The sequence below is a fragment of the Myotis yumanensis genome, unplaced genomic scaffold (assembly GCF_028538775.1).
Source record: "Myotis yumanensis isolate MYYU_CA2020_CCGP unplaced genomic scaffold, mMyoYum1.0.hap1 SCAF_9, whole genome shotgun sequence".
NCBI classification, from domain to species: Eukaryota; Metazoa; Chordata; class Mammalia; order Chiroptera; family Vespertilionidae; genus Myotis; species Myotis yumanensis.
Window position 1 is genome coordinate 8,470,001 of NW_027223760.1, and position 25,000 is coordinate 8,495,000.

Below are 25,000 nucleotides of genomic sequence, written 5' to 3' on the forward strand. Positions count from 1 at the left end.
CTAATGAATTAACTCCATGTAGCACTTCCGTGCTCCCCAAACCATTGCTGCCTTCTGTGAAGACATGACTTGAATGTATTTTATTTACTATTGGCCCTTCGTTTTTGGTTTCTGTGGTCAAGTATGTTCTCATTTCTGTATTCAAGAAATAGTTAATCCATTACGTTGTCACTTAATTAACTATGGTAATTTTTATGTTAATTCATAATGTTCTAGAAATTAACCATTAATTATTTCCTGGTTGCATCAGATTGGTATTTGTATTGTATATTATATTTTTAAAATGTTATAGGAATGTGGGGTTTGGGAGGAAATAAAACCTCACGTCGCTAGAAACAGGTCATGCTTCCATTTGCTTGAACACAACAGTCTAAATTTCATTCTTTATATTCCTTGACCAAGTCACTGTATAATATATAGAGAATTATATATTTGAACTCTATTACATCATTTCTTTGGCCTGAGATCCATCCCCTCTGGACTAGCAGTGGGAGCAAACAGGCCAGAACATAGCTTTTTACCTGGGATTATTAACATCCAGATATTTTCTATTTTAACTTAAAAATCATCTTTATATTTTTTTCTTCCAGAAGCCCAACCTTAGTAAAAAATATACCTACCAGTTTAGGCTATGGAGCAGCTCTTAATGCCAGTTTGCAGGTAATAGCATTAAATGCCCCTTTCCATTGTCCTTGTATTAGAATGTTTTTGGCTTTTTTTTTCTTTTCTTTTTGGTCATGGCTTTGTTTATAGGCGGGGTTGTGATTGTTCTTAATAGTTGGTTTATCATCTAAGTAAGTTGTAGTACCTAGTACTGTAGAAAGCACTGATTCTAATTCAAGATACTTTTGATGTGAAGAAGCAAGAAGGACACCCTGTGGCAAAATCTGGAATACTCGGTTTTCCTGCAAATGCTAGATTGATAGAAGCTTTTGCAAATGCATGTGGCTATGCATTAATATTTATCCAGGCTGTCATAAATGATTTCACATCATAGTGTTGGGGAACATGGTGCTTGTGGCAAAAACTTTAAAGTTTAATTATAATATATAATTTTTATGCAGAGGCGGCAAATGCCAGGACTTCTTTATTTTGAGTTAAGTTCTGGTCATTTTTAAAAAGCCGAGCAACTGCTTATATTATCTCGGAGTTTCTCTCTACAAGTGAGGATACAGCATTTCATTATGTGGAAGGCTAACACATGAGTAAAAAAGTTTTCTGGGAGAACTATTCCTCCATATTTTCACATCACAGTTCATTTGCTTGGTATCTCTGCCACGAGTTGCCCATTAGAAACCTTTGTCCTTCCGTGCGTTTTATTTACATGCTTCTAAAATATCCACACCATGATTCAAACCCATTAAAAGAATGTTTATGTTTTAGAAAATATTTTAAAGAGCATGTCACAAGCCGTTTTCCACCCTCTTCATGTCACTAGGCTGCGTTGGCAGAGAGCAGTTTGCCTTTGCTCAGTAACCCCGGCCTGATCAATAACGCATCCAGCGGCCTCCTCCAGGCTGTCCACGAGGATCTCAACGGCTCCCTGGACCACATGGACAGCAACGGGAACAGCAGTCCGGGCTGCTCGCCTCAGCCACACATGTAAGTGTGGTTAGCAGTTTCCATAAAAGGAAGAGCTTATATTCATAGGCTCCTAAAATTGAGTATTCTTCTGAAGATTCGAATGATGTATAAGTAAAAAGTACAAGTTTAAGTGGAGTTAAATTGCACCATGTTCATGATGTGAATATGTGTATCCAAATCAAATTTAAGAATCTTTAGAATCTCTCCAATGTCCCATAATTATTGTAGTAACAGTTCCCTACAAATTCTTAATACAACGAACATTCTCTGGGATGTAAAGCAGTGCCTAAGATGACTCTATATCTTATGGATCATTATCACAGTTTGGTTTGCATGGTGCAGTGAGAATATTTATGATGGAGCAAGTTGGCATAATTTTTACTACTATTGCAGGTCTCTAAACCATTTATGAACTGTAGTCAAGATATTGCCCATTTTTATAAACCATAAAATGCAAAGTTTAACTGTTACCCACAGTTTACATAGAAACCAGTAAAGTGTAACTTTTTGCCTGTCATATTAATCAGTGTAATTACATATTCAACTTTAATTACTGGTGCGTCTGTATTGGCAAGGTTTATACGTTATATTTTATGCAAGACTACGATTCCTATTAATATTTAGCAGCTAACTATATCATTAATTACTCTAAAATCTTTCCCCTACCATCCTTTTAATGGAGCTGAGAGAGTAGATGTATTAAAAATTGATGTTTTGTGAATTTCAGAAATGTGTATAACACTCTAAAAAATGCCTGGGCTTATTCAATAGGCCAACCATATCAGTTTCTTGTTTATTAAAATGTACAGACTATGGGAGAACCTAGAATTCAGGGGGAAAAAATCAGAATCTGAAATATATATATATATATATATATATATATATATATACACACACACACACATATATACGTATATATATGTATATATATATACGTATATATGTGTATATATGTACACATATATATACACACACCTTTCAGTTATATTGAATTATAACTTATGTCTGTATGTACTTCCTAAAGTTAAATGTTATATACTTCCAATTTTAAATTATTGAGGTAAGTTTATTACTTTCTCTCATTTTTATACTTTCTCCACCTATGTTTGAATTAAGTATCTAGTCAAAGATCTGAAAGAGAAATGTGATCTTTATATGTGTCTAGTTTCACAGAATTTTATTTTGTTGACTTTTAAAACATCTTATTCTACTTGACATATTAATGTCTTTCAGATCATGTACCTAATTGCTTTATAGCACTTTTATTCTATCACCTTTTTGAAAAACACACTGTGAACATTAATGTGTTTCATCAGGTTCGAAACCATGACTTTTTCAAAATGGAAAAATTTGTCTTTTGGAAGTGTCTTTAGATGTATTAAATAATACAAAAGCAGTAATAAAACTCGAAGAAGCAAGAACATGAATATATGCTCTTGAGAATAGCAGTACAGTAAAATAAGGAAAGTGAGCAATCAGACAAAAGTTTTCCATTCCTGCTTTATCCTGGAGCCAGGCGGGGAGGGTAGCTGCATGCCTTTTACTTTCAGTTCTCCTGAGTATGCTAATGTTAAAACAATACAATTTTAAAGAGCAAACAAGAGTTAGAGCCTGTTTTCCCCCATTAAGAAAAGACCTAGTTTAGAGAAATGACATTCATAATAAAAGTATTTAAGCTGTTGATACAACTCCCTGTTGCTAGGATGCAGTAGATAGTTGTTATAGACCATATATAGAAAACATGTAGAGAAGTATTTTTAATGTGATGGTATTAAAATTAAAAATAATGATGCAATAAAGTAGTTTATCAAACATTATCTTTTTAGAACTTAAGATAATATTAGGCTAAATTATGGCATTTTTAGGATTGTAATATTCCTCATTTGGTAATTACTATTTTAGGTTCTTCATTTTATTAGTTTAGCTACAGTTTAATTGTGGAATATGTCAGAAAAGAAAATATTATGTTTAAAATGATATGTAAAAATTGTATATATAATGCCTGATTTCCTGGCACTATGGCTTTATAAAATTAAAATGTTCATCTAACAAACTGTACATTTATGCAATATTTGAATATTTTTATGTATTTTTCTTAGAGAGATAAAAGGAAAGTTTCCCTCAGCTTATTAAAAATCAATTTCAGAAAAGAGAAAAATTAGAGGAAGTCCAAATCTTTCTAATTTATATAAATTATAATCAAACTTTTAATTATCATGCAAAACATTGAATTACATTCATTTTTTCATCAGTCTCTGCTGTTATTAACTTTTTATATATAAGATGTCAAATATTGTTGATAGAATTTCATTTCAGTATTTTATATTTTCATCTTTACAGAGTGTTTAGAAACTTTCACTTAAAGAATTTGTGAGACATTTTATGTACATTATAAGCCAAAGAAAAATATTATCTAATTCTCTCAATCGAAATTTGGCTGCATATAATTGAATTTGAAAATTAAACAGAAATGGAAGAATTTTTATGAACCATTTAAAAAGCCTGCTTACGTGTCCTGAAATGAAGTCATGGTACTTGTTGTTGTTGTTTTGGAGGGGGATAGTTATGCGGATGCAATTAGAAACTACACCCAGAAAAGTCTGGTGGTATCAGTAGTACAGATTACAGGGGTTCCAATCCCAGATTTAGCATTTAATAGCTGGATGGGATTTATTTTCCCCTCAGTTCTCTCAGCTGAAAATGAGGTTAGCAATAATACCTACCTCTCAGAATACTTGCAAATGAAATGAGTGCCTGAAGCATAATAATTGCTCTGTGTGTCCCTCATAGTGCTGTGTACACATTCACTGGTTCATATTACCTCTTGTAATACCCGATTGTTATTGTAAATGAGACTATAAACAATATTAAAATATTTCCCATTTTAATGGCACTTCATAAGCATGCGGTAAGTTTACTAGACAATCACTTTTCTTTTCCTCCCACATCTTCTTATAATTCATGAAGTAAGGTATATGAAGTTTAAACAATATGAGGCCTGGCTTCATGGTAGGCATCAGCTAGAGTCAGCAGGATAAGAAACTTTTTATATAAAATGGTGTAATCTAAGGTTGTACACGATTAACAATTCAAAAAGAGAGAATAATATCAACCCAGAACAGGAACTTGTGATATGTGCCTAGAAAAAATTGATTATTAGTTTTGATAGGAATTTAGAATATTAAAAGTAAAGTAGAATTTAGAATATATGAAGTGGGACTAGACTGTGGAATGTCTTAAATATCAAGCTATGGGTTTTATTTTCCCCAGTATGGAGCCTGTGAATGTAATGAGCTTGAGCTTCACAGTATCAGAGCTGCGTTTAGGCAAAGTAATCTGACAGTGTACTGAATGAACTGTGACTGAATGTAGCTCGTGTATAGTAGGATATGTTGGAGGTGAGAAAGATGGAAACAGAAGTAATTCTTGTAATATGTAGTATCTGACTTAAGTACAAGACTGTGCATGAAGAGCAGGAATTGATACCAGAAGCGCTGTAAGGAGAAATACTAGAACAAGACAACCAATGGAATGCTGAGGACAAAGAAGAAAATTGGGAGAGGTCATAGAAACTTTAAAAGCTCAAAAGAACAAGAATAGACACAGAAGGAGAGGTTCAAGAGGGAAAATGATGAGTTTAGCATTCATTTGCTGAATCAAAGAACTAAATATCCTGAAGATTCAGGACAAAACAAAACTGAAACTTTTATTTTAGTCTTTCCATTCAACTCCAAAATGGCAAAATCCTATTTGGTAAAATATAGAAGGATTCCTGAGATTGATGGAGATGTTTTGAAGCTTTAGAAGAGCAGAATAGCTATGGATTAGTGCTTCTTACAAGTTATTTTTAGAAAACAAGAGATACCACGTTAGCATCCATATTATTCACTTTGATGCTCCACATTTAAAACTTTCCCTCCACTCCAACTTCTACTCTTGTAGTGCCCCTAACAAAGGCTTTTGCCAAACTAGTACATTTGTTTTGCCTTAACTATTTAGCTTTCTGCTCTTTTCTTTTTTGCTTTTCATCTTCTTTCCCTCACCTACATTCCATCTTTCCTTCAGGGCCTAGTCCCATTTTCCCAAGTAAGTTTGCTGTCAGAACCCACACTCTCCTCCTCTTCTGAAGGGCTTATTCCTGGAACTAACCGCGTGCATGAGGGCATGTCTGTGTGTGTGCATGTGTGGGTGATCATTTTGCACATATCCCTAACTTAAGGACAGAGATGATATTTTAGAGAAAGTATAGCATATAAATGCCTAACACCTCATAGAACACAAAGTAAGCATTCAATAGCCATCTGATAGTGATTAGGAAGAATTAAGTGGGAGGTAACAGTCTAGCTTGAAATGGGTCGACTTCACAAAGAAATACAAGACTAAAATCCAAGATTGTCTTAGACCTCTGAAGAAGAAGGGAGAACAAGAGATTTTAGGAAGAAGGGATAAGTAAATGCAGTGCTCGTTTTATAAGAAAGCAAAGAGATCTTTCTAAATATTGGTAGAGTACACTTTTTAAATTTTATTTTAATTAGTTGGTATATTTTATAGCTATCCTAATTTATGTGACTTGAAAGAGGCTGGCCCTTTCATCTCATTTATGATTATCCTCCCAGCACTCATTAAATTTTATTTATCTTATGAAAGGTGAATTGAAAAAGAAATAAATATACTGGGATCACTGCAGTATAAATCAGATGAATGCTAAGTGGATTTTAGCAAGAAGTAGGACAGGTTAAAGCCAGGTGGGATAATATAGATTCTAAATAGATTTTTGAAACTTATTTGATCCTTTTTAATCAATATATTTTTAAAATCTTGAGTTTCCACTGCTATTGAAAGAGTTCTAGAGCCATCATGGTCTGAACAAATACTTCCTTAAGAGTCTGAGCTGAGTATCATTACAATTTATAATACTCTTCCCTTATGTACTTCAGTGCCAATATACCTGATTGCCTGACTTTTCAGAGTTCTATAGAATATAGATAAAATTACTTTAGATTTCTATTTTATATTGATGTTTGCCTCTTAAAAGGACCACTTAAAGAATTAGGATTGATGATGTGTTCAGGCAGAAATAATTTAAGTGTATTCTCTTTTCCCATGTGTTCGACTTAAATGAATGAAAAGAGAAGAAAGACCTGGAAGGTGAGCTCCTACTGGCAGAATCAATCCATTTCCTGTCTCTTTCCAAACCTGAGGCAAAAAGAGAAATTTAATGATGTACCCACCATATTTAGTTCAACTCAGTTGTTTCTTTCTTATTAAGCAATTGTTTCTCCCCACTCTCAATAAGCTGGTTCAGGTTTGCCTATTTTTCTTTTGTGAAAATGTTAAACACGATTCCCATTTCTTTTTATTTTCAAATTCTGTTTCTAGAGATCAAAATGAATGTTCTTCCCGAGCTGGTTTTGTATTGAAGGCTTTATACACAAAGCCTTCCCTTGTCATGTTCTTCTCATTTCTGAGGATTAGAGTCTCCTACTGTTGAGTTTTCAGATGAATTCTCGTTTCATGCCTGAATCCTCTTAGCCTCTATAACATTTCAAAGTTATACTTGCTAATATTCTATATTAGTCAGTGATTATTATTTCACCTCTCTCTCAAGCAAATATTTGAAGCTTGAGAGTTAATGATCTTCTATGCAGATTCAGATGTTAATATGGTTCATATAAGACTAGAAAACACATTTTTTGTGTCCTTAGCAGCCAAAAATGTAGGGTAAGAAAGTCAAAAGGCTCAGGCGTCACATGAAATTAGTAGTGCAGTATTCTTTCAAGACTGCAATGGAGATTCATCTTTTTGGTTAACATGTTGAACACATGCCCCAGAACTTTCTGTACATCACATGTCCCAGTCATCTTTCCAGCATCCTCTGCCTCTTGAGAACATCAGTCGTTGTTATCATTCCAATAAGAAACTTCAGTCTCTCCTGGCAACAATACTCTGCAACCAAAGACATCTAAAAGGGACTTTTAGACTCCCACTTTGTAAAAACGGTATTGAAAATCTAATATGCATTGTGAACTGTCGTGAAACATAATGAAAATATTCAAGTATATAATATTACCTTTCTTCTATTCTCTTTGGCTGCCTTAAAATTTAAATTGCTATTTGTAGGCACATGTACAATTGAAAACCCTACACCTTTGGTTGGTGATATTTTATATTAAATCCCTACAGATCTCAGATCTCACTCTCTGTGGACAAAAGCATTTGAAATTGGCTCTGTATTTCAGAGGAAAGCAGTTGAAAGTGACTGACAACTAGAGCGAGTGGAGTGCTCTCTCTCATTGTCTAAATGCCTATTCAACCTGCACTATTTTTGCTGATATTTGGATCATTAAGATGCATTATGAAGCTCTAAACATAAACATAAACATGTATTATGTTTTTACAGATTTTTCTAATTCACAACTTGTCACAGTTTTTCTATCTCACCTTTTTTTCCTACAATTCTGGGCCTCATAATTTTGGTTCTGACTTAATTCCATTTTTATTTAATCTCTAAACATTTTCATTAACTTTGCTAGTTAGCTTTGAGATCTCTTTCCAAAGTGAGTGTAGAGAACTTATGACTATGCGAGCTCTTTATCATCTTATCTTCTTTAGGTGCTACAAGTGTGGCTCTGTAGCTGCGGTTCTTTTTTACATTATCCCAATCCCCATATGTGGCACCTACAACTCATTCTAGTTCCTCTTAATAAAAACGATCCTCCCAGAGCTGCAGTGCCTTCAGCGGAAAAGTGTTATATCCTCACCATGCCAATTGGGGAAATGTGTGGGTTCCTGTAGGGTCTTAAAGGATTTTTCTAGAACGGTACAAATGATATCTGACATCCGTGATCTGAATCCCCACAATTTAGGCAAAGTGGGTCAGAAAACTTTTAGCTGACAGCATTGGAGCTTACTGCTTCTGTTTGCTATATAAGGAGGATACGTTGTTAGAGGTACATCTTCATCTGCACTAACACTAGTTGAGCCTCAGTAATGTTCTTTCCATAGGGGTCAAAGAACCATTGAGTGAATTGTTGAAAAATGAATATTGCTACTCAGTATTAATTTTTCTCTATGTCTAGTACTAGGGGAAATGGAAGGTTTTTACATACCTATATGATATTTTAACTTCAGCTTTGGGCATATGGCTTGGGAAGTAGATGTGTAATTGTTAAGAAAAGGCATTTTATAACCCAAGATGTTTATTATATAAAGTTGACTATTATTTTAGAATATTACTTAATATAAAGGTAATTTACATCAGATGTTATATTTTAATAAATGTTAAAAGCACTTCATTTTGACTACTTTGGTGGAATTTAAAATTGATCAGTCACATAAGTAACACAATATACTTGAATACTTTGGCACCAATAAACACAGTTTAAAACTTTATCTCGGGGTTCCTATTTCTAGCAGCAGTTTCTCTCATTAGGACAGAATGAAATAATTTATATAAACAGTAGATGACCAAAAAGTTTAATATAACTAGTGGAAACTTACATTCTTTAATTTGCTCAACATCTTATTCTTTGAAGACTGGAAATGGAGTAATAGCAAGACATTTAAAAGGCAGGAGTAGCCCTGACCAGTTTGGCTCAGTGGATAGAGTGTCGGCCTGTGGACTGAAGGGTCCCAGGTTCGATTCCGGTCAAGGGCATGTACCTTGGTTGCGGGCACATCCCCAGTGGGTGGTGTGCAGGAGGCGGCTGATTGATGTTTCTCTCTCATCTATGTTTCTAACTCTCTGTCCCTCTCCCTTCCTCTCTGTGAAAAATCAATAAAATAAATTTAAAAAATTAATTAATTAATTAAATAAAATGAAAGGCAGGAGTAAAAGTAATCATTGGTCACACAATATTATATTACTATCAATAAATTTACATATAAGGTCCTTATGTTAATTAGCAGGTCAAAGGCAGACATACTTCGGTAGATTTAGAATGAAAGGTAAATACTGTTTTTACTCCCTCTTCCATTCTCATGTTTAGAAGTAACAGAGTTCCCCAGGCTGGTTTGGTCAGTGGTCCAGCGTTGACCCCTGAACAAGGAAGTCACAGTTCGATTTTGATCAGGCCACACACCCGGCTTTCAGGCTTCAACCCCAGGAGGGGGCGTGCAGGAGGCAGCCGATTGATGATTCTCATCATTGATGTTTCTCTCTCTCTCCCTTCCTCCTTCTGAAATCAATAAAAACATATTTTAAAAATTTAAAACTAACAGAGCATAAGTGAGAATAATTTCAGGAGAAAACTGAACATTGAGTCAGTCTTATGGTTTAACTAGAGGCCTGATGCATGAAATTCATACAAGGTAGGCCTTTGCAGCCCTGGTTGCCTCTGCCCTCATAGCTCCACCCCCCCGAGCCCGCTCACTGGTCATTCCGGAAGGCCATTCTGCTGTCTGATCTAATTAGCATATTAGCTCTTTTTTATATAGGATTTAAGCAAAGAAATAGCTCCAGAAGAACGGCCAGTCTCAGAAATTAGACAGACCTAATGATATGAACCCTATGTAAACCTGGTGGAGACCGTCTCTGTAAAAATATCCAGGAGACAGCTGCACCAAGAAGCAGCAGTTTAGGGGCCACATTTCCTCAGGGCAATTTGGCAAAGGGAAATAGACAACTGTCCAGAAACATAGTCGATCCACTTGGGAAAGGGGGGTGGAGGGTAGCCACAACCATAGGGTCTAATCAGAGGACTTTGAGGTCAAGGTCAAATTCTTCAGGGAGTCAGAACCCAAGTTATCAAAGAGGGAATTAGAGAGAAGCAGGACATATATTTTGTGCATCCATATACTCATCCTGACATTTTTGACAAGCTTAGTTCAAGAACAAGCAGAAATACAATTTTTGGATGAATGGATCAAAGGGCTTTTGGAGAGCAGCAAAACTGACTTAATGCCCAAGTGTCAAGATATAATTTAGCTTTCTTTTATTTCTCTGGCCAATGGGTTAGTAATATAGAGGCCCTTGTATCCATAGCTAAATGTTTGTTGAAAGTTAGTTGCAAGGCACAAGAATGGTACCAATGGTATCTTAACTACAAGGAAACTGTTTTGATTCTGAGATTAGGCATAATTTATTTGTACTCATCAATAATCAAATAAGTTACATCTATATTTTTATTACAGGCTTTTGGGTCACAGCTATCACTTTTATAAATCAAATAGAATGGGAAGCCCAGCTGATTTAGCTCAGTGATTGAGCATTGACCAATGAACCAGGAGGTCAAGGTTCCATTCCTGGTCAGGGCACATGCCTGGATTACAGGCTCGGTCCCCAATAGGGGGTGTACAGCAGGCAGCCGATCAATGATTCTCTCTCATCATCGATGTTTCTATCTCTCTCTCCCTCTCCCTTCCTCTCTGAAATTAATAAAAATACATATTTTTTTTAAAAAAAGAATAGGAAATCTGAAATAATTTTATGTTTTTAAATTAGCACCGCTGCAAAATTATCTGAAATCATTTGTAAGTGAGCCTTCAAATCTTGTACAATTCAGTTTCTTTAAACAATGTTGTATAAATTTGAATAACTATCAAATGCTGAAGGTGGGGGAAGAAATCTTATATAAATTTATATATTTTATATATATTTTTGGTGGCAAAAATGGCACCAATTGGACCTCAGTTGAGCAGCCTTGGTACTTCAGTTCTGGCTAAGAAAGAATTCAGAGCCAAGATTCAAACTATAAGACAAAGTTTATTTAGAAAGCCACAGAGGTAGAATAATTGAGCTGTGGAAGAAGTGAGCCAGCTGAGCTGTGTGAGCTCAGGGAGAAAGTAACAGAGGCAAAAGAAGGACCCGAGCAGCTGACCCGAAAGAGAGAGGCAAGGAAATGTGCGTGGGGAGCGGGGCGAGGAATGATGCTGGTGTGCTCCATAGGGAGAGCCAGCCTGGGGCCTCCGTCTTTAGGGCTTTTAAAAGTAGGGGTTTGAGCCCTGGCCGGTTTGGCTCAGTGGATAGAGCGTCAGCCTCGGACTGAAGGGTCCAGGGTTTGATTCCAGTCAAGGGCATATACCTTGGTTGTGGGCACATTCCCAGTAGGAGGTGTGCAGGAGGCAGCTGATCAATGTTTCTCTCTCATCGATGTTTCTAACTCTCTATCCCTCTCCCTTCCTCTCTGTAAAAAATCAATAAAATATAGATATAGATATAGATATAGATATAGATATAGATATATAAGTATGGGTTTGAGGGAGTTCTAAGGAAGGATCTCAATAGAGTAGTCATGACCTTTCCAGGTGAGTCCTTCGAGGGTCTTGGTGTCTACTGATTGGGTCGGTACCAGGGCAGGGGGGCATCAGTCAATGCAGCTGATCCTGAGCCATGGCTCAGGCTTCGCTTGTCTGGCTTTGCTGCTTTTCTGAACCTGGAGCTGAAACACAACCGAGGCCTGGATGTTATCCCCAGGGGTTAATGCCTACGGGACGGGTGCAAGCGCCTTGCATGGGCGTCTCCTGAGACCACTCTTCAGCTTCTTGTTCCTCCTCTGAGGGGATCTACTGCATGACTAGCAACAGGCCCGGGAGGAAAGGTCAGGGCAGAGTCCACGTGGAAAGACAAGCAATATAAAAGGTCAGGGGGTTCAAAGGGCATGACCAGAGATAGCTGGGGGAGAAAAGGTTACCCTGGGGGTGAGGTCCTTGTTTTCCCCGTGTTGCCAGTTGCTAGGCACCTGGAGCTTTCTGCCCTAAGGACTTTCTCTACCTGGCCCATCTTCCTTGCTCTAATCATATCTGTCTAACTGACTACCACACATTCACTTTATAAAATTGTTTCTTTAACCTTAATCTACCTTTTTGTCATGTTTCTTAAACTTTACATTATCTTTAAGTGAAACTTTGTAACTCAAGCTTAAAGTCAGATCTGTTAGGATATAAGATAGAATTGTGTGCCACATCCTTAATATTGGCAATATATCTTAGAAGAGAACATTTTATTATGATTATCTGAAAATAATATTCCATTGCAATTAAACACTGACTGAATATTTAAAGAGAATTGAATAAGGGAGTAAAGAGATTTATTAAGTATATTAGGATTAAGGTTGTATGCTGATTTTAAGAAGAAAAATTGAAATTTATTTGACTGTTTATCCTTAGCCAGAGTGAAAAGGATGGAAAATTAAGTAGGGCATTTTCTAATTATATTCGGAAGAAAGCAAATTATAGAGGTATATATGGAATTGAGATATCATTTCTTCACTCCAATTTTTCTATCCCCTTTTAAAAATGGTGGCATATTTCTGGGAGGAGAAATATTTACCTTTTCATCAAGAGATAAGCACAATTTTTATCTGTTGAACTGGAGTGGTGTTTCTGATTACTGTCCTAATGGCAGCTATATACAAACTATTGGCAGCTATATATATACAAACTATTGCAAATCAAAATGAAGATCAATTCACTCAACACTAGAATTATTGTGGTAAATGTTATTTTAATTTAAAAAAGTGAAAACAATCTTAAAAAAATAATAAATTGGAAAGCCATTGAACCATACAACTAAAGATCTGTTTTATAATTTCTTAATTGATATATTAATTCTAGTTATTTTTAAGTATATGGCCTTCTTATTCATTTCTGTAAGAGAATTAAATATTTCTCTAATGTGTGATTAAATTTAAAATATAAAATCTAGAATTTAGTGTAAGAAATCAGGATTTTTTTAAAAAGAATAAACAGCTTAAGTAAAATTAAGTAAATAATTTCTTTAGCTTAAGATTAAGTCATTTTAAAAAGTACCAACAAAATGTTTTCTTTTAAAAGTAACCTTTTCCATTTATATCTGTAGTTTCATGTCTTAGCTTATTTCTGTGATATGTTAAACTAAAATATTTCTTCAAAATTAAAAATGTTTAAACATAAATTGTTTCTCATTTCAACCTGCCTTTATAAAAATGAACATAACAAAACTGGCAATTTTTATAAATCTACCAATAAATGACAAATATAATTATATCATTTTGTGTTTAAATACTAGAAGGAGAGCAGTGTGGTTAGAGAACAACCAAAGGAGTTGTATGCATGCATATTAGTGTAACCAATGGACACAGACACTGGGGCGGTGGGGGCTGGGCTTGCCCCTGGTGAGAATAGCTTGCGGGGGCGGGGGGGGGGGGGCGGGGGTGTCAAGCAGGGGAAAAGGAGACATATGTAAAACTTGAGGCAATAAACAAATTTTTTAAAATGTATGCAAATGTAAATTAAATTGATAAAGTGCTAATCAGATACTTTGATTTTTAAATGCTTACATACTAGTTACCATTATTTATTCAACAACTCTGTGGCAAGTACTACCATAAATAGATACTGTAGAGAGTTAAAAGAAAAACTCATCTGAGTAGTTCCTTTTAATTAGAAAAATTTGATGCTATTTTGTGAAATAGTCAAAACGTATGGAAATCAATGGACAGCATTAGCCTATAGCAATACTCGGTGTTTTCTCATATTTTTAACTGTCATTGGCCAACAAGTAGGACATAACAAATAAGAGATAAAGATGAATTCGTATGATTTTAAACATTTTCTTTTAGAGTTAACCAATATACCCCATGTAAGTTAAAGGTATTGAAACTACAATTAGTAGAAGTAAAGATTAAGAAACTTTAAAATCAAGGACTTGAACAAATCTGTAATGAGTGGAAAGTAGATACATGGTTTTTCAATAGATTTAATATGTTTCTAAAAGTACTGTATGTATAAGTTCATTTGCTGGATAAAGATTGTTATATTGGGTCAAATAAAATTCGTTTCCATAGTAAAATTGAAGCATCAGCACCTCCTGCTAGTTCTGAGGACAGGATTTTAGTATTATCCAATGAGTAATGTGATATCCTTCAAGTGTGCTAGGGCAGGGAAAAGGTGAAAAAATGTTCTATCAAATTTTTTAAAAGATATCTTTATAAAAGGATGTTTATTACTCTTTTCCAGTGGCATGCTATGTTAAATGTATTCAATTTTCTCAAATAACTAGGGTTATCTGAAGACAAGGTATAAAGGCTCTCCTATAATGAGTAACCACATAAAAACAATTTTAATTTAGTCTTACATTTAGTCTTGACTTGTCAATATTTGTTTAAATTGACTTTACATTGCCTAAAGTTGACCATATTATAGTTATGAACCATTAATTGTAAGCTTTTCCTTATAGCACTTGTTGATATTTATCATAACATTGAAGACACAATTTTTATCATTAGTTTCATGGTATTACACAATACTGTATTTCTGGAAAGCCAGTAAAATTTCCATTGTGCCACTGAGTTTCTAATAAGTGATGACACTATATAAATAAATTATTACATTTGATGACATCCAAATAAGAAACACTGCTATGGCTTTATAGTTTAATGTCTATTGACTTAAATTATTTTTTAACATCTCAGATTAAGAGAACTTTATCCCTAGTGTTTCTTATTCTAAAGAAAAATAGTATTAAGGAGAAAATGAAGACAATTGGCATTCCTCTAGAAAATATACTGTGACCACAATCTGAAAAAGATGAACTTGCCCATTATAATTTGACTCTTTGCTTTAGGATGTAGGCAGGCATTAAGATTTCTTCTGCCCTGGGTGATTTGGGTACTTATAAATTTCACAAGTTGCCGAAACCGGTTTGGCTCAGTGGATAGAGCGTCGGCCTGCGGACTGAAAGGTCCCAGGTTCGATTCCGGTCAAGGGCATGTACCTGGGTTGCGGGCACATCCCCAGTAGGAGATGTGCAGGAGGCGGCTGATCGATGTTTCTCTCTCATCGATGTTTCTAACTCTCTATCTCTCTCCCTTCCTCTCTGTAAAAAATCAATAAAATATATTTAAAAAAAATAAATAAATAAAAATAAATAAATTTCACAAGTGAAGATGCAACACAGTTGTTTTTTAGTCAACAAATCAGTTTATTAATGCAGCTAGTCCTCTGTTTGTGTTGTACTTTATGCTATTGCTGAAGATGGGCTGTAAGACTAAAAGATTAAACTACAGTATAAACATCAACTGCCACTCTGCATTTCCTTCTAGTAAAGGCTTGGCAGGTGGAATGGAGTAGAGATGAGTTCCATTCATTTAAGTTAAATAAACATTTTTTGAGCACCTACTATGTGCAACATACTCTGCTGGAAAATTGTAGATAATCTGTATCTACAAAGAGGTGTAAGTATAATAAAGGGATGGATAGGTATATAAGTAGAGACACCAAGTAAAGGAATGAAGAGGTTTGTAACCAAATTGTGAATTCAGAGACTTAAGTATGCACATGAACAACAGGAATCAGAAAAGTGTTTATGGAGGATGTACCTTTGAGTTGGGATTCACAAGAAATAGACTTTTAGGTTAAATTTCATGAAATTATTGATATTCAACTGTTTTTGCTTGCAAAATAGCAATCATATTTTTCAACTTAAGATTAAGCAGAGGTAAGTAATGAGTATACATTTTAAAAATTCACGATTATTTGGGTATTATGAGCAAGACCCTCAAGACCATATATCCTACTTTTAAAATGGCTTACCTCTTTTCTTTTTTGTTAATCAAATCTACTGGAAATGCAAGATTTTTTCCACTATATTTAATTTTAATATATGTTTTTCTTTAAAATGACATAAACTGAAAATTAAAAATAAATTTTTCAGAGATCAAGTCTTTATGCATGCAGCCATTGCTACTACAATACAAGCATATTAATCACAATGAGGACTATAGATAGATTTTAATATCTTTCCATCTTTCACTTTCTAATACCCAAATGTTTTATATTTGCTTCCCCTCCTCATTGAGCAATTAAAACGACAAATATAAAGATTTATCAAAATTGCATATATTATGAAAAGTCATTATCTATTTTAATTTTTAAGTATGTTTTTATTGATTTTAAAGAGAGGAAGGGAAAGGAATAGAGAGACCGAAACATAGATGAGAGAGAAACAATGATTGGCTGCCTCCTGTGCACCCCCTACCCCGTACATGTACCCTGACTGGGAATCGAACTGATGACCTCATGATTCATGGGTCAGTGCTCAACCACTGAGCCACACCAGCCAAGGCCATATGCACTTTTCCTAAACTCTGCATAATGAACATTTTCATATATTTCAAAACCTATCCGAAGTGACAACCCCCTCCTTCATAGAGCAGTGACTAATGATGTTGCCAGAATTTATCTCACTTCTTTCATTGCACTTTGTCTACTGTGGTATGGGTCACATTCTGCCTTGTGTACAGTATATGTCTTCGTTAAACCGAAAAACTCTATGAAAACAGGAACCTATTTCCACATCAGATCCTAGCTTAGTGGTTTGCACATAATGTCTATTGAACTGATTTTATTTCACTTCTGATTTTGTTCATAATTAAAATTTTATCCTTCTAGAAGTTCTTTGATTTAAGTCGCTGACTTTGTATCTCGATTTCAGAAAATAGCAACAGACTTTACATCCCTCCATCACTAAATACTTTCTATCCAATTATCTAAAGAAGTTCCAAATAGCTGTATAATTCTCCCAGGTGTAAATTACATCAAATTAGGAGGTGGCTATGCCGTCTTTAAGCAGGAAATATAAATTACTGCTTTTCCGTAGTAAATAATAAGTAGTGGATTAAAAGGAATAGTTGGATTATAAATCTTTAGTTTCAACGGCAGAAAAATTGTTATACTGTTTGAAATAAATGTCTGGATTCTAGTTTGAAAGGCTATCCATTATTTGCCAAATGGATAATTTGCTTTAAAATTAAAGATGAAGTTATTTCCACACCCACTTAAAGGACTATGACATATTTTATCAGGTTTAGAAGAACTATTAACGGGACTATTAAGGGAAACATGTTTACCTTTTACATGTGCCCTTCTGTGCCAATGTGTACTCTTCTGAAATAATACAGTTGCCTGATATGTATTAGGTGCTCAATAAATAAATGAATGGCTGGGGAGATTGTCCAATCCAAACTTCATAGACTCCTGCCATAAGATACATTAAAACTAAGCCTACTGATTATCCTTTATTCAAGATCTCACAAATCAGACAATAAAAAAAATCAGTAACTCCACTAGTTTTCTTTTTCTTCCTTGCTCATATTAAAAACAAACAAGCCTAGTAAGTCCTCAATGTTTCAAATGTTATCATCTGTTTTGCTCCTATAAACAATTGATTCTATTTTTTAAAGTAATTTCTACTTTACTTATTATGAGGGGTTCTACTAAGGACTGCAGTTTGATCTGTAAAATGCCTTAAATCATTCACATGAGTGGAGGGGGGTGGGGGTAATGGCATGATGAACATTTGAACCATCCAGCATAGATCTTCTTCAAACCCAGAAAGAGTTTTATCGTCTGCATAGTCAACAATTTATTTTTTGTCCATCAAAACTGCTCTTACTTTACTGTCTTTAATGATATACATTGGGATCCTTCTTAGAGGCAAATAATAAATAATCTCTGCCTGCTATTAACTCTTCTGTTGTTATGTAATTGCTACTTTTCTTAGTACACTTCTGGCTGGCAATCATGTAGTTATTCAAGTACATATTGTTCTCATGCTGGACTGCAGGTTCTTTGATAGATGTTTAAACGCTCCTACCGTGCCTTATATATAGAAAGTACACAGTAAACTTTAAATTAATTATTGGCAAGAGAAGATAATGGTATTAAGTTACTGGCTTTTTCTTTCAAATGAGATTGATGCTCTTTATGTCATTTACAGATACAAGGGACTTTACTCAATCCATACTATAAAAGAATGTTTGGCAGAAAAATGTATTATCTATCAGGCTTACATGCATACTAGAGGCCTGGTGAACAACATTCGTGTACTGGAGGCGGGTGGGGGGTGGGGGCGTCCCTCAGCTTGGCCTGCACCCTTTCACAGTCCAGGAGCCCTCAATGGCTTAGGCCTGCTCTCTGAGCGGGCCTAAGCCATCAGTCGAACATCCTTAGTGCTGCCGCGAAGGAGGGCCGCTGTGCTCACCAGCCATCAGCCTGGCTTGTGGCTGAGCAGTCCACCCCCTGTGGGAACACACTGACCACCAGGGGGCAGTTCTTGCTCTGAGCGTCTGCCCCCTGGTGGTCAGTGTGCATCATAGCGGCTGGTCATTCTGCTGTTCAGTCAATTTGCATATTACCCTTTTATTATATAGGATTGCTTACGTCTTTTAAAATTTCCATTTTTTAGTCTACTTTGAGTTAATCTATTTAAGTTTTCTCCAACATAAAATATATTATTTGACTGCATAAGCTTAATGTATATAACAGATATGATATAGGTCTGGGCCATTCCACGCATGTATGTTAATGATTTTAATGACAAGGTAATGATGAGGTCTGGGACTGATGGGTGAGGAAAGTAAGTGTAGGGACTCTTTACAGAGCATTTCAGTGATGGCCATTCTACTTAGAAATGTACTTTGTTGATTCAAAAGTGATCTGAGACATGACCTGGGCTTTTGTCTTAGTGTTTTTATTTTCAATAAATAATTCTTTGGGATAATTATGGTATTATGAGGAGTACATATATATGTTTGTTTTATGATTTTCCTATTATAGTAATAAAAATCTCTTTTTGCGAGAAGGGCTAAAATATTTTTAGAGCTAGTTAAACTCATACAATATTTAAAACTTAATTCATGTATTTATACCATCCCTTCTTCCATAAAGGATTTAAGGTCGTGATTATCATGACTGTCTCTACCATTTACTGATCACTTATGACCCAGATACTGTTCCAAGTAGTTTGCATATGTAAATCATCATTTAATCCTCATAACAACTGTTTAAAGTAGGCCCTTTATTATTCCTGCTTTTAGAGTAAAGAGTGACAGAGACCTTCAGTAACTTCCCCCAAGCCACATAGCTAAGAGTAAAGTAGCCAGGACTCGAAACCAAGCATTTTATCCTCAAAACCTGCTATATTCATAAACAATGTATTAGCCACTTAACTGTGTGACTGAAGTGTATGAATAAGGTGTCTAAACTCTTCAGTATTATTTACACTACACTTACAAGTTAATAAAAATATTAAATACGTAAACTTTATTGTATTAAATCACACCCAGGTAATTAAAGTCTTTATATTATTCTACTAGAAAAGAGGATACATAGGAAGAACTGGTGAGCACTCAGTAGAGAGGGAGTTTCTTTAAAGGGATGTCTTTCTTGTATTTAAATTGTCAGAGAGTTTTCTTTGGTGAAGGGGAGCATTTTTCCTCGAAGAAAATCTAATTATCCTTGTAACACATGGTACCTTGAAGAATTTGGAAAAATGAACACTGTAGAGATAGCCACTTTTTTTCCTGAAAATAAATTAGATGACCTTCATATTCCGTAATGGGGACAAGGAGGGAAAGACACTGCTAATGACCACAGAAGAGACTAATTTCTCATTCATCCTGCAACTCACCAAAGGCATGTTTTCTTTGTGTGCTGTTTCTTTTGAGTTGGTGTACAACGGGGAAAGGGAAAGCATGGAGCCCTTTGAGATTCAAAAATGAGAAACCTAATGTACATAGAGATAATCATGGTAGAATTTTATTTTTATTGAAAAGACTTTCACTTATTTATAGGCATGGGTAGTTGGGATGCTTAAACTTCTCTTCCTACTTTTTCTTTCTTTCTTAAACATCGCTTTGATGGCAATCAGATGTTGAAACCTGAACATTAATAATTATTGGCTTTGGTCTTAGCTTATCTTAGTAAAGAAATTTTATTTACACCTGTCCCAGGTCTGATACCTTGTTCACAAACTAATCTGATGGAAAGGATCCCAAGAATACTTAATTCCAGAGGGAATTTTTTTTTAGAATTACTGCAAATGAAATTATGACTTGATTGCACATCATTTATTCAGTCAACATGTACTTACTAGGTGCTTGCTGTGGGTATAGCTCTCCTAATCTGTGACATTCATAGTCTAGTTGGCAAGACACAATCCAGCCACCACTAGAAAGTTCAGTACAATACTCGTGATTAAGGGGACACAGGATAGCAGGAATAACAAGGTTCCAAAAAACAGTCTACTTATCATACCACTTGGAAAGTCACTCATTTTCTTATCTATAGAATGGGAACATTGAATGAAATTATGTTTGATACAGTGTTAGATTCAAAGATTTCAAAGTATTGAGTATCAGAATGATCAAGAAAAAATGCTTTTGGTGTGTCAAAGTAGCAGATCAGCACAAAGCTGGACAGGCCAAACAAACCCCCCTCTAGAAGTAGATAAGATATAAGTTGGTCTGGCTCTTAAATGACAGACAGGGTATGCATAGATGGTACAAAGACCAGAAGGGAATTGCACCTTCTGTGACACACAGCGGGTTGAAGAGGGAAGCACAGACTAAGTCAGCATAAAATATCTTGGAATAGGAGCTGAACATGATGCTTTAAGGATGATATTTTGAGTCTGGAATTTAAGTTACTCAGAAATACTGTTATACATGGGTAGTTTGAGTTCTAGCTATTAAGAATGGCTGAAGGGTTAAGGTTTTAACTTAATCCTGTATCATCCCCTGTGTCTCACTTCAGACAGATTTTTTTTTTTTTTTTTGCCAGGCAGTGAAATAATGAAATAAATAAATTTTGTGCATATTGAAATTCTCTGAGAATGCACCTGAACATACTTTATAGATATCCTTTTAAAAAATTATCTCTGTGTGTTTTAAAAATAAATTGTTTGTTATTCCTCTTTATCCACCTTGAGACTTTCCCACAGGATATTTATGCAAATAAAATGCAGACAAGAAAGGTAAACACAAATGAATCAGATACTCATAACATGGCAGTGCTCCAGCTGAGGGGACAAGGGAAGTGAACAGGGGATTAGAAACTGAGTCAGAGTAGGGAGACCTCCTAGGTGTTCGCAGTGCCCTGAGAACATGAAGACACACCAACTACGTGAGAGGTCAAATCTAAATCATAAGATGCCCAAACTAATGATAATTGGTTGGAGTGCAATCCCATAAAACAGTGGCCAATATCTGTGTATATCTTGCTAGCTTCTTAATATCTGTTTTAAAATATTCAGCCATTTAACCTTGAAAGTTTTGATTATTCACAGGTCATGTATGAGACCTAATTAGGAAAAAGGTGCTGTTATATTAACCTTAAGAGTTTATTCTAATTATTTTCATAACTTAGAGTTTTCCATTCTCTCAAATGTTCTGAGTCCCAGATTGAACCTGGAAAACCTAAAATTATAAAATTCAACTCATAATGATTATTAAATCAAAGTGTCATTTTTAAAAATAAGAGTCATTAAGTGAATATGAACTTTCACAAGTAACCATATTAGAAGATCTGATTTTCTATATATTAGAGAGTGCTTTGAGAAAATTAACATTAAACATTTAATAAATGTTTAAAATTCTGGACATGTCTACATGATACCATAATAACCAGTTGGTTCATCAGTCATTTTACTGAAACTGTTGGCTACTTCAGTGAAGCATTTAGTCAAAGTAGTTGAATTCAGTTGGTAGATATTTTAGTCAAAATAATTTCTTTTGTCTTTTAAAATGATCCTCAAAAACAGTTTTTATGATTTCAGGCTTTTACTATTCTGAAATCATCTGTGTACATACACACACGCGCACACACACACACACACAAACACCACCTGACCCCCATGCCTACTGCTGTGGTATGTATTTTCCTAATTGCACCTTTCGAGTTTTCTAATTGACTGTGTAATCTTTAATTAGTTTATTCATCATGTAAAATAGTATCTACAAATTAGTCATATTCATATGCTAGATGTTTTACTTTTTAAATTTATAAACTATTCTTTAATCAATAACAGTTTTTTGGGGGGACTACAATTTTATTTAGTAACTGGAGGCCTGGTGCATGAATTCATACATGGGTGGGGTACAGCTGGCCTGCCCCGATGAGGGGGGGGTGCAATCAGGGGTGGAGCTGGCCAAAGGGAGGGGCTGTGGGTGGTTGGCCAGCGGGCCCTACCCACTGGTTGAACTCCCAGTTGAACTCCTAGTTGAACTTCTGGTCAAGGGGACAATTTACATATTAGCCTTTTATTATATAGGATTTCTCTTGCAGGACAATAAATAGTTTCTTGGAAATTAAAAACAACAGTGGTTTTCCTTACAATAATAGTACAGTGCTGTGAATTTAATGCAACTTTTTATGCATGTAAAATTTAAGCACAATAAATTCTGTTTCATTAAATATCAATGACAAACCCTCTTCTTGAGTTTCTATTTGTATTGACTACAATAGAATTTTATGCAAATTCTTACTGGTTCTTTTGGGGGGACTACAATTTTATTTAGTAACTGGAGGCCTGGTGCAATTTTATTTAGTAACTGGAGGCCTGGTGCAATTTTATTTAGTAACTGGTTCTTTGGGGGGACTACAATTGTGACAGGGGAAGGTGCCCCAACCCCCTGATCAGCCCTGCTCTGTGCCTGATAGGGGGAGCTCCCCAACCCCCTGATCGCCCTGCGGCTCTGTGTGTGACAGGGTGCAGTAATCTATAATAATTAAAGTGTAATATGCTAATTAGACTGGACAGCTGAACAATCTCCCAGACGTCATTCTAGATGAAGCCGTAGCAGCAGGGACCTAGACAGAGGCAGTTAGGGATGATCAGGCAGGCAGGTGAGTGGTTAGGGTTAATCAGGCAGGCAGGCAGGCAGTTAGGGGCATCAGGCAGGCAGGTGAATGGTTAGGGGCGATGAGGCAGGCAGGCAGAGTGGTTAGGGGTGATCAGTCAGGCAGGAAGACAAGTGTAGGCTAGGAGCCAGCAGTCCTGGATTGTGAGAGGGATGTCCGACTGCCCCCAAGGGGTCCTGAATTGCGAAAGGGTGCAGGCCAGGCTGAGGGACCCCCTTCCATGCACAAATTTCATGCACTGGGCCTCTAGTGATCTTATAAAGGCCACTTCCCATAGTCTCCAACCTTTGGGAGTAACTTATACTTAGAACTGAGAGCTTAGAGTTGATCATAGCTTGATATAGTGGAGACATTGGGGAAATTTCAGAATTCTTTGACCATGCATGCAAACTATGAGAATAGTTATAGGACCATCACCTTGTATTGGCTTTCTGAACAGTCTTTCTGCTATTTTTTTATAAACCCGAGTACTTCTCTGGCGGTAGTTAGACATGATCAGAACAAGGATGATGGGCCAGGTACAAAAAGTCACCAGCGTGGAAAGCTCTGGGTGCCTAGCGACTGGCAAAACTGGGAAAATAGGGATCTTGCCCCCAGAGTAACCTTTCCTCCCTTAGCATATCATTGCTCAAGGAGTTTAGACTCACTGAGCTTTCATATAGCTGGTCATGCAGTTTAGACCCCCTGCCCTTTCATATCGCTGATCATGTGGTTTGGACTCTCCTCTGACCTTTTCCTCTCTGATGTTGCTGGACATGCACTAGACCCCCTTAGAGGAGGAACAAGGGGCCAAAGAAAGGCCTCATGTGACTCCCATGCAGGCCTTGGCATGACCATTCCCGTAAGTATTAACCCCAAAGGATAACATCTAGGCCTCAGTTGTGTTTCAGCGCTAGGCCCAGAAAAGCAGCAAAACCAGGCAAGCGATGCCATGGCTGACCTCAGGACCAGCTGCATTGACTAATGACCCGCTGCCCTGGTGCCAGCCAGTCAGTGTCCTGCCAGTGCAAATCGTGTTCTTTTATGGAGTCTCAAGGAAAGCATTTCAAGAGAGCCACGCTTGGGAGGCTGTGGAGTGATAAGATTCATTTGGGTGGAAATAGCAGGCTGTCCCCAGGTTCCCAATGTCTCATCTCTGGCCATCCTGCTTTGGAAAACTCCAATCTTGTATTCATAGGGCCAGATACAGGACCACTGTCCGCAGATTCTGTGCCATATTACAGCCTAGTCCTTTAGAGCCTGCGAGGTCTGCTGCAGGCCCAGGCAGCTGCTAGACCCATATGGCTGCTATGAAATGTATGAAATGCATGAGTGTATGGGATGAGCACATGTTGCTGAGTGAACGAGAGAGAGAGAGAGAGAGAGAGAGAGAGAGAGAGAGAGAATGTCTTTGTTGAGCAAGTTTGGGAAGGACCAAGGACTTCTTCAAACTAACCAATCAACTTCCCAAGCTTTCATGGGCTTTTGATGGGTCCAAGCCCTAACCAACCTATTGTTTACATTTCCCAGGGTTGTGTCTCTTATCCAATCCAATCCCTTTCCCAGGCTAGACTGACTGGCCTCTGTGGTTGCCTACTTGGTTTCTGCTGTGCATGTGCTCACTTACCCCCACAGTCCGGGCAAGTGGACCAGGGAGATTGAAAAGCAGTCCTTCCTTCCTATAGTGTGGAGAGAGAGGTATTATTTCCTTTGGGGGCAATGTGGCGAGCCCCTGGAGTTTGTGAAGCTATAGCTTCCTAGTTAAGCAGGGTTTTGCCACCTAGTTGATTATACTTAAACTAGAGGCCCGGTGCACAAA

The 25,000-nt window shown here is 36.3% G+C and overlaps 1 protein-coding gene across 1 annotated transcript in view; it reads left to right on the top strand.

Annotated features, from left to right (window-relative positions):
* Nucleotides 1-25,000, top strand: part of FOXP2 (forkhead box P2) — a 698,448-nt gene that overhangs the window by 665,221 nt on the left and 8,227 nt on the right. The window contains exons 18-19 of the mRNA XM_070423754.1: nt 591-660; nt 1,439-1,602. Of these exons, the coding sequence (XP_070279855.1) occupies nt 591-660; nt 1,439-1,602 (234 nt within the window). The remainder of the gene's footprint in view (nt 1-590; nt 661-1,438; nt 1,603-25,000) is intronic.